Raw genomic sequence first — 12,986 nt, forward strand, 5'->3', positions numbered from 1 at the left:
TGTATGGATATGTATGTATATATGTATGTATGGATATGCATGTATATATGTATGTATGTATATATATGTATGTGGTGTATGGCGTGTCATTTTTTTTAGAAGAAGATCAGGAGAGATCCACATCTACACGACCGAGGCCAGAACAACTCCTTGCTGTTGGAGATGAACGCGAAGACGACGAAGAAGATGAAGAAGAAGAAGAAAGTGACGGTCTCGATGAAGATCTCAGAGTGTCAAAGAAGAGGAAGAAGAAAGCCAAGCTTGAGGAAGGTGAAGAGCATTCTCAGGTGTATAGACCTCCTAAATTAGTTGCTATGGACTACCCAGGAAATGAACAGGTAAGACTCGAGTCAGAAACAGGCATCTCTCCTCGACCCCTCTCTGTCTCTTCTTCTCTATCTTTCTCTCCTTCTGTCTTTCTCTCTATTCTCCTCTGTCCTTCTCTCTACATCTCTGTCTATTTCTCTCTCTCCGTCTTTCGTTTCTCTCTGTCTCTGTCGACTTCCCCTCCTCTCTGTGTATATATTTCTATCTTTTTGTATTTATCTCTATCTCTGTCTACCCATCTCTCCCTCTCTCTCTCTATCTTTCTAGCTCCCTCTCTCTATCTCTCTGTCTTATATATATATATATATAATCTCTCTCTATCTCCCCCTCTCTACCCATCTCTGTCCGTCTCTCTGTATCTCTCTCTATGTCTCTCTCTGTATCTTTTTTCCTCTTCTTTTTGCCTTCTTTCCAGGTCCGAGGTGTGAAAGAGAAAGCAGAGAGAGAGCTACGGCGGGCGGCAGAGCGTCTTAAGCGAAGTGAATTAGTTCGAGCTGTGCGTGAAGAGATAGGAGACGCCCCAGAAGAGATGGGTGTGGAGAGGTGGCTCCAGTCTCATCACTCCAAGCTAGGAATGGCTGCGTCAATTGCGAAGAAACAAAAAGCCCGGGAAGCCTTTGAAGAAGAAAATATGCTTCGATTGTCTTCATCTAAGAAAGATAGGAAAGGTAAAACACGGCCTCTCGAGGAGAAGAATACCCCGATATACATATGTGTGTGGGTGGGTGTACCCAACAGATCATATCTCGCTTCTTCTTCTTCTTGTTCTCCTCTTTGTTCTTCTGCTTCTTTCTCTCCTGTTTCTTCTCTTCTGCTTCTTTCGCTTTTTCTAGTATTTCTTTCTGTTAGGTGGGAGGGACGAGATGGTCGGGCGGGCTTCTTCATCGCACGTCTCCTTCCTTCATTCTTTTCTATTTCTGTCTATGTAGTTCTTCTCTTTCTGTTTCTCTTCTTTCTCTAGAGTTCGTTGTCCACCATGACTGACTGAGATCTATCTTCTACACGGAGACAACACATGTCGTAGGCACCCCACGACAGTCTCTTCTCACCCCCTCACACCTACACACCTCTCCATCGATCTTATACCCTCTATCTCGCACCAGCTGTTATCTTTATTTAATCTACCTATCTATAATCGATCTATCTATCTATCTTTAATCTATCTATCTATCTATCTTGTCCTTTGTTTTGTTTCGCCCTATTGAGATCTTTTCCAGCTATGTATTTCTGCTAGAGGGACTGACTTACTATCATCTCCAGTAGCTCTGAGGGGTGTGGAGAGAGGGAAGCGAGAGGCTATGACTTGCTTTTCTTCGTCTTCTTTCCCTTTCTCGCTTGTCTCTCGAGATGTGGCTGAGCCTCTAGAGAGCTGCTGCTGGACAATCCACTGGCCGATATAGATACACCTAGATATCTATATAGCTACCTGCGCCTATGGAGGTGCTTCTATCATATACAAATATCGATATGTCTCCTTCTTCTCTTCTTCAGTCCTCTGATAAAGCTAGTTTCCTTCCGCATTTCTTCTTCATTTCTTCTCTCTCCCTCTTTCTCTTTCTTGTATTTTTCGTGGCCTGTTTTCCTTTTTCTTTTCCTACCTATCTTTCTTTCTCTCCATCATTCCCCTCCTCTCCATCTCTTCTTTTTCTTCTCTTAGAGCGTCAGCTAGCGCGTAAGCTCGAAGAGGAGCAACGCCGCATGACTGTAGGGACGACTTTATCAGAGCTTACGGCCTTTACCGATACAGCTCTGGGGGTGTATGACGACGAGGGTGGGGAAGAAGATATTTCTATAGGGGGGAGAGGTCGACAGGCAGGTGGAGGTGGCCGTTCGTCGAATGCTCTGGGAATGTATCTGAACGCTGCTAGACAAGCTGCGGAGACAGCTAAGAAAGTCGATGAAGCTCTACAGACGGATCGAGCTATCTTCTCTAGACAGCAGAATCTCCTTCTGTCTCAACTCCAACACAAGAAAAAGAATGAAGAGACACGAAAAGCACATCAAAAGAAAAGGTAAGAAAACCCCCAAATATCACCATGGAGAGAGACACATACATATGCAGACATAGACATATATATATATATACAAACATACATATATGTACATACATAGACATATGTATATATATATCTATATACATACATACGTACATACAAACATACATACATGTACATACATAGACATACATACATACATATTCATTTATGTAGCTACATATCTGTATGTATATATTTTCAGTCGTACACGTAGCTCTATGTATGAAGGTCTATATGTATCTACTAGGTGTCTTCGTAACAGGGGTGGATTGTCTTTTTACTTCTTGTATTTTATTTAATCTTCTCCTCCTCCTTTCTATGAAGTACGTTGGAGTTTCTAAGAAAGCAGGGTCTCTCTTGGCACTTTCTTTCATCTTTACCTCTTTGTTCTTTTTCGTCGTCTTTCTTCTTTGTCTTTTCTTCCTTCAGAAAAGAAGAAGACTCAGATGCTGACTATGATGACATGCTGGGTCCAGATTCCCTCGGCTTATCTTCGGGGAAGAAGAGAAAGAATAAGAATAACAGAACGGACGAGAGAGATGATTTGGCTGAGCCGTCTGCGGAAGATCTAGAAGCTTTCGATGAATTGCTCCAGACACAGAAATCCCGAAAGATAGCGAAGAAAAAGCAAATCGAAGAAAGAGCGAAAGCGTTCGTTCCAAGCGTCCCTGAAGAAGTCGAAGGCCAGAGAGGTAGGGAGAGTCCCATGAGCCATCTCGCACATAGGCGCATGTAGACATATTATTGTAGCCGCATGGAGGAGACATATCAATGTAGATGGAGAGATAGATAGATGACTCCGGCTTGACGAGGATACAGGAAAGAGAAAAAGAGAGAAGCAGTCAGGCAGGAAAGAAGAGGAAAAAGTGGATCTTTTCTTCTACTGATCCTTCTCTTTGTCTTTCATAAGTTACGTCTGACTTCTTTCAACGGAGTAGCGAGCCGTAGTAGATATTGATAGCTCTCTTAGGAATACAGTCATAGGTACACACCATCTAGGCTGGACTATCTATCTCTCGCTACATCCATGTGTCTATATATCCCTATATATATATACGCATATATACATATATATTCGTGGCTAGATATTTATATGTATAGCTACATATCACTTTCTTGATCTCTGTACAGAGGTATGTGAATGATAGGCATTTATCCTTTATTCGTCACTTTTCTTTCTTCCTTCTCAAAAGAAGGTACCTCCACTTTCTCTGCTTTCCTCCGTTCTATCCGTTTTTCTTCTTTGTGTTGTCGTCTCTTCTTGTTCACAGCGACAACGAGACAGATCCTGAAGAATAAGGGATTGACAAGAAAGCGCAAGAAGGTGGAAGGAAATGCGCGTGTGCATAACAGAAGGAAATACGAAGCAAAGATGAGAAAACTTAAGGTGAGGAACGTGACTAAACAAGCACTCTTCTTCTTCTTCTCCTCCCTGACATATCCATCATTCAAACGGACATACCCACACTTCTGCCCCTCTCGATCTCTATGTGTCTCACTCTATATGTAGCTTCGTGTAGACGTTTCTGTACGTGATAGATAATACAGCTGTATGTGGGTGGTGTGCGTAAGTCTCTTTCTCTCTCTGTCTCTTCTATACTGGGGTATGAAGTAAGTGAAAGAAGAAAACATGTGCTTCTCTACGAGAGATGGCAGGATAGCTCCCATCTACGTGTATATATGTACGTATGAATATGTATGTATGTATATGTATGTATGTCTCCATCCATCATTTTCTGCATGTAGAGCTGCCGTCGTGTTCCTGTCAGTAGTCGTCTAGAGGCAGTCTCTGAGGCAATTGCAAGACCTTCCTCTTCATCGATTCATTCATTCCTCATCTCTTCTTTTTCTTTATCAGTCGAAAGCACTTCTTCTTTTTCTTTTTGTATAGATGCCTTTGTATGAGGGCATTTTGATACAACTACATCTGCCGCATCACTACAGCTCACACTCTCTCATACAGCCATAGACAGACTTCTTCTTCTTCTCACTTTTTTGAATGGAGCCTCTTGTCTTCTCGAGTTCTGTCTGGTGTGGATCGCTTGTGGTGTTCGTGGGTAGCTCTTTAAAGTAAATCTCTCTCTCTTTCTCGCTTCATATCTGGACTGTTTCTTTATCTTTCTTTCTTTTCTTGCAGACAATAAGAGGAGGCGAGAGAGAGGTAGAAGGAGATTCATACATGGGAGAAGAGAGCGGAATACGAGCCAACCTGAAGAAGTCTCGAAATCTCTCTTCTTAATCATCATCCTCTTCTTCGTTCTCAACTATTCATCTGCCCCCTTGCTTTCTTTCTGTCTCACTCTTTCTTTTTGTTCTTTTCTATCGACCGTTTGTTTATCTCATAGAATCTTTTTCTTGTTGGTGTCAAAGAAGAAGAGAAAGAAGAGGAAAGTTGTGAGGAGGAAGAAGGTGGGATTCGCTCCGCCCTCGTTTTTCTTCTTTGTTGACTTTTCCTTGTGTCTTCTTTTCATTCTTTCTTGGAAAGAAGAAAAACCTCACAGATGCCCAACGAGACTTGACTGAATGAAATAGAGAAAGTGGAGATACGAGAAGGAGCAAAGGAAGAAGGGATAGGTCACTGCCTACTGGCTAGATAGCTAGCTAGCTAGCTAGCAACTCGCTTTCACGGCAGAGAAGAGGAGAAGGAGGGAAGGCAGGAGATGATAGAGAATAGAGGATTGATAACGTCCTCTCTTTCGAGGAGCGTGGAAGGAAGTCTAATGCTTTTCTTTGCTCAGGAAGCACTAGAAGAAGGTAGCAGGAGACTCTACGGCTAGTCACATATCTATTACATAGATAGCTTGTATACGTCTTCATAGATAGGTCGATACAGATAGATAGGTACATACATACATTGAAGACAGACTCAAGAGAGACAGGTATGAATAGATACGTGTAGACAGATAGAGATAATAGATAGATCAAAGACAGATAGATAGATATAAATATTTCTTCCCTCTCGCCCGGATGTCTTCATATGCATACAGCGGTTAGGCCTATATATATATATACATGTATCAGGCTGTGCTATGAAGAGTGGCGGAGGGAGGTAAGGGAGAGGCGAAGAAGCTTTTTCTTTCCTTCCTTCTGTTGATAAAGGGGTTGTAGACAACTGTGTACAGATAGAAAGACTTAGGAAGTTTTGGACTTTCCCGGCGTCTCTTTAAGGAGTCTCTCTCCCTTCTCTAGTCGATTGCAGAATAGAGCAGCGAGAGGACCAGCAATAGAAGAAGAGTTTATATCATCCGTCCCGATAGAATGGACATACGTAAAGATAGAGAGATACTCGTGATCATCACAGAAAAGCGATGTATCTATGTCTGTACGTGAGGAGGAGTATGGGTCGCCTTTCTCTCTCTCTTTCCTGGAAGCCTTCGTTCTTATCGCTTAAGAAAGAAGATCAGGAAGGAGAAAGGTGTTACGAAGCATCAGAAAAGGAAGAACCTTCGGACGACCCTCCACGAAGGAGTAGTACCGATCACCCCGAATGTACGAAAAAGTGCATGTAAAGAAGAAAAGAAGTTGCTTTCTTGATCGGCTAGGAAATCTCACCGTGCTCATGCCTTCCTAGATCTCAGAGGAACAATGGGGACCTCCTTTCGAAGTGAATGGCTTTGTTTCTTTCTCATCTTACTAGTTAGTTGTTTCAAACCCCCCGCAGCACGTAGGAAGAACGTGAAGACGGTAGAGAGACCGAAATAGAGAGGAGTTGAAAAGGTGAATACCTCCAGGGCATACACCTCGTGAGGCTCTCCTCTGTATGACAAGGTTTAGGGTAGATAGATAGGTGTAGGCACAGAGAGAGATAGAGATGGATGGGTGCATATATAGGAGGGAGAGAAGTCGAGAGATATGTATACAGGCTTGAATGGACGACAGATGATAGGAGAGAAACTCGAGTACCCTTTGTGAATAGAGAGAGAGGGTCTGATTGAAGCAAAGAAGCTCATGGCAAAGAACACCTCTTGTTAAAGTAAGTAGCGGTCTTTATGATACTTTTCACGTAAGGGTGAACGTTTCACATGTTTATGAAGAAAAGAAAAGGAGTTGTGCTTGAAAGGTTTTCAAGCGAGAAGAAACTACCTTCTAGAGGTGACTATACACCTGAACCTGTGTAATCCTTGATGTACATACACACCGCATGAATAACTCAGTTCATGCATGCACCCACTTTCACATGAAGCACTCCCACTACTACTACTATTACCGCCTCCTTGTCTTCACTGGCCACCTATCTCATACATTCGCCCGCTGTTTCACGAATGAAAAGGAAAGAAAGAAGCCCTTTCTTTTCTCTCTTCCATACATCCGAGGCACTTCCCCAAGGATCCGAGAGTCAATGAAAGTCCACGGGGAGATTCAGGCCTGTTTGTTTTATATCAACCTCCATCCATAGACCTATGTTCATACAAGAAAGAAGAGCTATACATAGATCTAGGATGTATAGACACCATGGTCGCGCATTCACCATCACAACATACTTGTACGTACATATACACAGCTATATAGAGAGATATATACGATATATACACAGAGATACATACATATATATATACATGCATATACCTGTAGAAAAGTATGGCAAGAGAATCGCCTCTCCAGCCACACACAGGCCAAGCGAATTTGTCTACTGAAGATTCTTAGTGTCTTTCCCCACCTGCCTACCTGCCTATCTCTCTATCTCTTTATCTGTCTATCTCTGTGTATCTATCTACCTAGGTATGATGTATCTATCTATGTATCTATCTACCTCTGTACAAAGTATCTAGGAGAGGGCACTTGGAGTCTATCATGATGATCCCTACAACGCACTTTCTCTTTCTTTTCTTTCTCCACTTGAGAATATCTCTTTCTTTTTTGTCTTATGCGGCAGGTGGGACAGGCGTGGCACTGCTGTAGGGTTCAAGAGAGGAATGAACAGAATAGTCAAACTTCTCTGGAACGACGACGATCATATCTGTCCCAACAAAGTCACCTTCTCTTAACGTTTGCACTATCTCTTCTTCCTCTTCTTCTTCCTGGGTAATTTTCTTGGCCTCTTTTTTCTCTTTCATTGAGTCTTCCGTCACTCCCTTCTTTTCGCTTTCTTGTTGTGGTTTCTTTTCGGCATTATTAGTATCTTTCTTCTCTTCCTCCTCTTGACTTTCTTTTGCATAGCCATCCCATCCGACATTAAGAAGAGAGACAATTCGATACATGATACTTTCGCCGTGATCAGGCAGTTTCGCACAGAGGAGAGCCGTCATCGGAGCTTCTTCACTGTCGTACCACTGGGTGATATCCGAGGTAAAGATCGCTACAGCTTGCGGCTCATCTTCGTCTGTTGTTATATCATCCATACGGACTGTGAGATAGGTCGGCTTAGCTAAAGTTTTGAGATCTAAGGTAGATGGGAAATCTATTTCAACTTCGGTAGCTACACCGATATACCCTTCTTCCTTCACGCTCGAAAAGTTACAGGCAGCTTCATGTTTCGATTTCTTCATGGATTTCTTTCGAGAATCGGATGACAACGTTTGGGTCTGTCGAGCACTTCCCGATGAAGATGATGAGGAAGTAGTGCTCTGTTTCTTCTTCTCATTTCTTGATCCTGTCTGACCGGAGCGAGACCGACTTCTCTTCTTCTTATCTTCCTCGTTGTCTTTTCTTCCTTCCTTTCCTCTGTTCTCTTGATCTATATCATCGTCGTCGTCGTCATCGTCATCGTCATCGTCGTCGTCATCGTCTGGGATTTCTTGTGTGAATTTGAAGAGCCGAATGCGAATGTTTTCATAGGTATCGATGCCTGACTCGACTTCAGTTAGGCCGATATAATCTCCCGATCGCATCATGGAGTCTTCTGTTGGAGGTGTTCCGAGATTTAGACGGGCATGCAATCCATAGTTTTTAATTTTGCGGTTCTTTGGAAGTCTCGCGCAGAAAGCATAGGATAAAGAATCACCTTTCTTCTTATATTCATTCCTCTGAACTTGACGGAAATGCACAAACAAAATAGGCCGAGAAGACGTCTCTTCATTTGTCGCATCTTGAACCTCGATACTCAGATAGGTCGGATGAGGAAGATGATCGGGAATGGATGACTCCGACCCTTCATTCCATGTCAGGGTTCCTGAGAACTTCACAGCAATGCTGTTGGAGTTATTTCCTTCTTTGCTAAGATGAGACTCATCGCATTCCTCGAGAGATGGACCGTCAAGGAGCTCTTTCGCATACGGGATGTGCGCATTGTTAGGAACCACAGCTAACAGAACACTCGAGTCTTCTTCTTCTTCTTCTGTAGTTAGGGGACCGCTCCCCTCTTTTTGATTCCTCGTGTCAGAAGCACTATTTGCTTTCTTCTCTTGAGGCGCAGCTACTACTACGACAGTCGCAGGCGAGTCTAAGGAAAGGAATGAAAGGATGAGGAACAAAGCAACAGATGAAACAAGAGAAGAGATTCTCTTCTTCTTTCCTCCTTCAAGAGGAAAGGTGAATCGACTCTGAGGGGTGAAAGGTCGATGGTCTTCCGTCATCCTGATGTCGGATAGATCAAAATCCAAGAAGTTCGTGAAGTGAGAGTACTCCCTTAAGAAAGAAAACCTGAGAGAGAGAAAGTGAGACTGCGAAACCTGAGAAGAAAGAAAAATGAGAGAAAGAATCCACACACACAGACAGACAAACAACAGCAGAAGTGATCAGATATGAGAGAAAGACCAGTGTCAGTGACAATGAGAAAGGAGAATAAGAGAGTTAAGAGAAGAAGACCCTCGAATATCTGAAGAAAAGAAGAAAACTGTACGTAGAGAAACAGATGATCATGACACTGAGAGGTGCACGTTAACTTGGCCAATCACTGACTGTCTTCCTTCTTTCAAGTTAGAAGAAGAGAAAAAGAAGACCAAGAAGAAGAAAAAGAAGAGCATCACCCACCTGTCTCTTCTTTTTCTTCCGTCTAATCACCCCTTTCTGCAAGAAAGAAGAAAGACTGACTACAGGAAAGAAACAAGAACGAACGGTGATACACCTGTGATAGCGTCAAAGGCGAAGGAGCGCCCTTGGATAATGGATGATGGTACGAACGGGTTTGCGCGTGAAAGACGGGAAGATCAAAATGAGGTTTCTTATGGACGGGAGAGTGAGGCGAGGGCGATCACGTCTGCTGTTAGATTGTTGATAAGAAAAGGAAGGAGGGAGGGAGGTAGATTTCCCTCCTAGCTCGGGCAAAACATCAACCGGCTTTTTGAACAGAACAGCTCTTCTTCCAGCTCATCGCCAAAACAACACCGAGCGTTCTGATCTCTTCTATCGGGGGGGGTTTCCTCGTTTCTTATCTTTAAGCTTTCTTCCTTCGTTCGGTTATTTCTCTTCTTTTCTGACTCGAAGAAATCTAGGCTGGTCAAAGAGGGAGAGAGAGAAGCTGGATGACACCGTCGGTAGGTAGTTTGGACCATTGAAGAATGCAAGATACATACGCTTTTTTTCTCTAAGAGAAATGTCTCTAGATCCTCTTTAGCTCATGCGTGATTGAGGGGGCTTCACAGTTTCGCGAGAGAGCGACCATGACTCGACCGGCTGTGAAGGAGATAGAAAGAAAACGGTCGGAGAGAGTTACGTGTGTAGAACAAGTTAGCAGCACATGGATGTCCTTTTCTGGAGAAGTAAGTAGCTTAGGAAAGGTACTTTTTCTTGACTTTGCCTCGAAGTGCCTACTTCTTGTGAGAAGCGAAAGTTTGAAAGAGAGGGTGATGAGTCTGATCGTAGTCCAGCAGCGGATGTCTTAAGGGTGGGAGTTGAGTCGCACTGAAGGAGGTCAGAGATTCTTCTCAAGACAAGAGAATCATTATCTTTCTTCATACATTGGCGGAAGTTCTTAAAGAGATGGGTAAGAGAGTTAGAATGAAGAAAGAACCATCAAACCTTCACTTTTACCTAGAATGCTAGGCGCCTTCTCAGCTACTCTTATCAGTCTAGGTCTAAACAGCCCGGATGATCGTATCCTCGATTGAATTAGGTAAAGAGAACCTTTCTTTCTTACTTCTGTTTCTCATTCATTAGACGGCTCTTTCAATCAATAGTAAGACATAGGTGAGCTCTTACTCCGATGTTGGACGAACCCCGCAAAGAACTGATCTTGTCCTGAGAAGCTTCGGCAGGAGGGGGGGTGAGGTGTATGTACACTGAGCCGGTGCGTTAGGAAGGACAGAATCGACTGCAATGAAGCGAAGAAGATTCTTCTAAGTATCATCCATCTATCTGATCCTTTGGTTCTTATGGCCTATTAAAAAGAGAGTCTGAGTGAGTAGGAAAGAGGCGATTAACTTGGAGACCAGCTGCACTGACGTCATCTCCCTTTTGACGGAATTTCCTATCTCTTCTCAAGCTAAGAAAAGAAGCCCCCGTAGTATGAGTTAGAAGAACACTCGTACCCTCACTCAACTCTTCTTGTCTTTCATCATCTATTCCGCTCTACGCGCACTCTTCGAAAATCGGCCTCCGAGCTCTCCGAAAATAGATCTATCTATCTTTAATCTATCTATCTATCTTTAATCTATCTATCTATCAAATCTCTTTTTTCCTCTGAGATGGTGCCTCTATATGCACCCAGGAGCCAGACTTGCAGTTTTGTCTATATGAACAGAGAGAGAGAGAGTAAGAAGCGTTCCTAATAGTAAAGGCTCGAACGAAGTGCATATATATATATATACATATATGTATATATGCAGGTGAGTATGTATGATCTTCATGGGACTTAATATGTAGTAGTAGTAGTGGTAGCGGTTCCTTTTCTGTCGATATCCCCCACAGAGGAGAGACGCGAATAAGAAGTCACACACAGTGGTCGACCTTCTCCACTTCATGTAAGGCATACATGCATAAACTAACTCAAGAGGGGGGGGGGATAGGAAAGCGAATTTCACGACCACCCCCTCCGTCGCTTCATCTCTTCTTCTTTCTACGCACAGAGAGAGAAAAAGGAATGGAGGTGAGAAGACCTCTATCGATCTATCTTTCTATCTGTCTCCCTTTCTTTCTTTTCTTTTTCTCCTCCTCTCCTTCACTAAGAGAAAGAAGAGAAGCCTCAGTGTTTTTTCTCTCTGAATTTAGAATGACCTCTTCTATCAGCCACACTTTGGGTTTTGAGCCTAGAGAGAAAGAAGAAGATGTTTGAGGTGTACAGACACCTCTTGAGAGAAGCCCAAGAGAAAGGCTCTTCGTAAGGCTGATATGCCCCCAAACGCAGACAAAGACATCTTCTTCTTCTTCTTCAACTCCTGTCTCTTTCTTCTTCTTGTAGGTGAAGGGCTGTGTATGTCTCTCTCTCTAGTTATCTAGGTAGACTTTTCTAATATCTTTCTGATCAAAAGGAGCCTCTGTAAGCACACATCACCCCAGAAGACGCACATACACACATATCTATGCATACATACATATACATACATCTACGTATATCTCTTAGGTACAAATATATGCAGGTGATACGTAGGTCATCTATCTGTCTATCTAAAGAAAGATCCGACGCATAGGCAGAAGAAGCAACTGGTGTGATGTATCAAATACAAGCCGAGAGAAAGGAGCAGAGGAGGTAGATAGAATTCTCCTAGCTAAAGCCTTGCGTACAATCTGACGAGGCCAATGAAGACAACGACTGCATGCATTGCTTCTATAGACACACGAGATAGAGCTGGAAATGACCCCCACTAAATCTTTCTCCCTCCTCCCTAGTAGTGAAAGTTCACAGAGAAAAAAACTTGGCCCTATCACCCGTCTGAACGGCAGGAAGAGGGACAGAAGAGAAAAGAAAAATCCTGAGACAAAATCTCTTCTCGGCAGTGCGGGTTGATAGCCTTGATCATTCTACGACATCCACGGAACTCTTCCATAGATTCCATATGTTGTCTAGAGAACTATCTACCGATCCGTCTGTCTGTATCGATATATACATGTTTCTTGCTCTATATCTATGTCTCTCTTTGGGTATGGAGTGTATGCAGGTCTTCACGTGAAGGTAGATCTCTCTGTCTAAATGTAGAATGAACAGAAGAAGAAGAGAAACAGAGAGAGAGGAAGAAAGATACGCAGGTAGATAGAGAAAGGGGTCGACAAATAGATAGCTGTATACAAAAAGATAGATTGATACGACCAAGGAGAGAAGCGATAAGTATCACGGACGCATGCATGCTGTTGCTGAAGAGAACAGATGGGAAGAAAAGAAGAGAAAAAGAGAAAGAAAGAGATAAAGAATGATAAGGAAGATATGAAACACTCAAAGTCTCTGTGGAGATAGGTCCATACTCTCATGCACCTTACTGCAGTACTACTACTACTACTCTCTGCTACACTTCAGATTCATAGAAAGAGATCTACCACCTATCCACCTATATAGAGACACATAGACAAAGAGATAGACACAGAAATAAGGGCAAGAAAGAGAATGTGTAGGGAACGACAGTAGACAAGAAGGAAAGAGAGAAGAAAGAGAACGAGAGAGAGAGATGTATCCTATGAAAGATAGGAATAAGGAGAGAAAGAGAGAGAGAGTGTGGATGTCTTTCTTTTTCTTACTGCAGTGCGGACACTTTCGGTTGCGAGTTTTTACATTCTTCTCCAGACACGCTACAGCAGAGAGAGAGAAGGAGAAAGAAA

General features: G+C 43.0%; 3 protein-coding genes across 3 annotated transcripts in view; 1 reads left to right on the top strand and 2 right to left on the bottom strand.

Annotated features, from left to right (window-relative positions):
- Window positions 1-94: 94 nt before the first annotated feature.
- On the top strand, window positions 95-4,762 carry CSUI_000428 (sas10 c-terminal domain-containing protein). Its single transcript, XM_068060662.1, has 6 exons — window positions 95-338; window positions 743-995; window positions 1,985-2,339; window positions 2,793-3,055; window positions 3,635-3,750; window positions 4,501-4,762. Exons 1-6 carry the CDS (start codon window positions 315-317, stop codon window positions 4,600-4,602), a joined length of 1,113 nt encoding a protein of 370 aa, XP_067927363.1. The 5' UTR covers window positions 95-314; the 3' UTR covers window positions 4,603-4,762.
- A 1,558-nt stretch (window positions 4,763-6,320) lies between these two features.
- Window positions 6,321-9,645, bottom strand: CSUI_000429 (uncharacterized protein). Its single transcript, XM_068060663.1, has 2 exons — window positions 9,273-9,645; window positions 6,321-8,971 (listed from the first exon to the last, which is right to left on the bottom strand). The coding sequence occupies exon 2, from the start codon at window positions 8,873-8,875 to the stop codon at window positions 7,226-7,228; it is 1,650 nt and encodes a 549-aa protein (XP_067927364.1). The 5' UTR covers window positions 8,876-8,971; window positions 9,273-9,645; the 3' UTR covers window positions 6,321-7,225.
- A 1,425-nt stretch (window positions 9,646-11,070) lies between these two features.
- The window catches only part of CSUI_000430 (zinc c3hc4 type (ring finger) domain-containing protein), a 12,043-nt gene continuing 10,127 nt past the window's right edge, over window positions 11,071-12,986 (bottom strand). Inside the window, exons 12-13 of the mRNA XM_068060664.1 lie at window positions 12,906-12,956; window positions 11,071-11,713 (exon numbers count right to left, since the gene is read on the bottom strand). Of these exons, the coding sequence (XP_067927365.1) occupies window positions 11,664-11,713; window positions 12,906-12,956 (101 nt within the window). The 3' untranslated portion in view covers window positions 11,071-11,663. The remainder of the gene's footprint in view (window positions 11,714-12,905; window positions 12,957-12,986) is intronic.

This window comes from Cystoisospora suis (genome assembly GCF_002600585.1).
Source record: "Cystoisospora suis strain Wien I chromosome Unknown contig_177, whole genome shotgun sequence".
NCBI classification, from domain to species: domain Eukaryota; phylum Apicomplexa; class Conoidasida; order Eucoccidiorida; family Sarcocystidae; genus Cystoisospora; species Cystoisospora suis.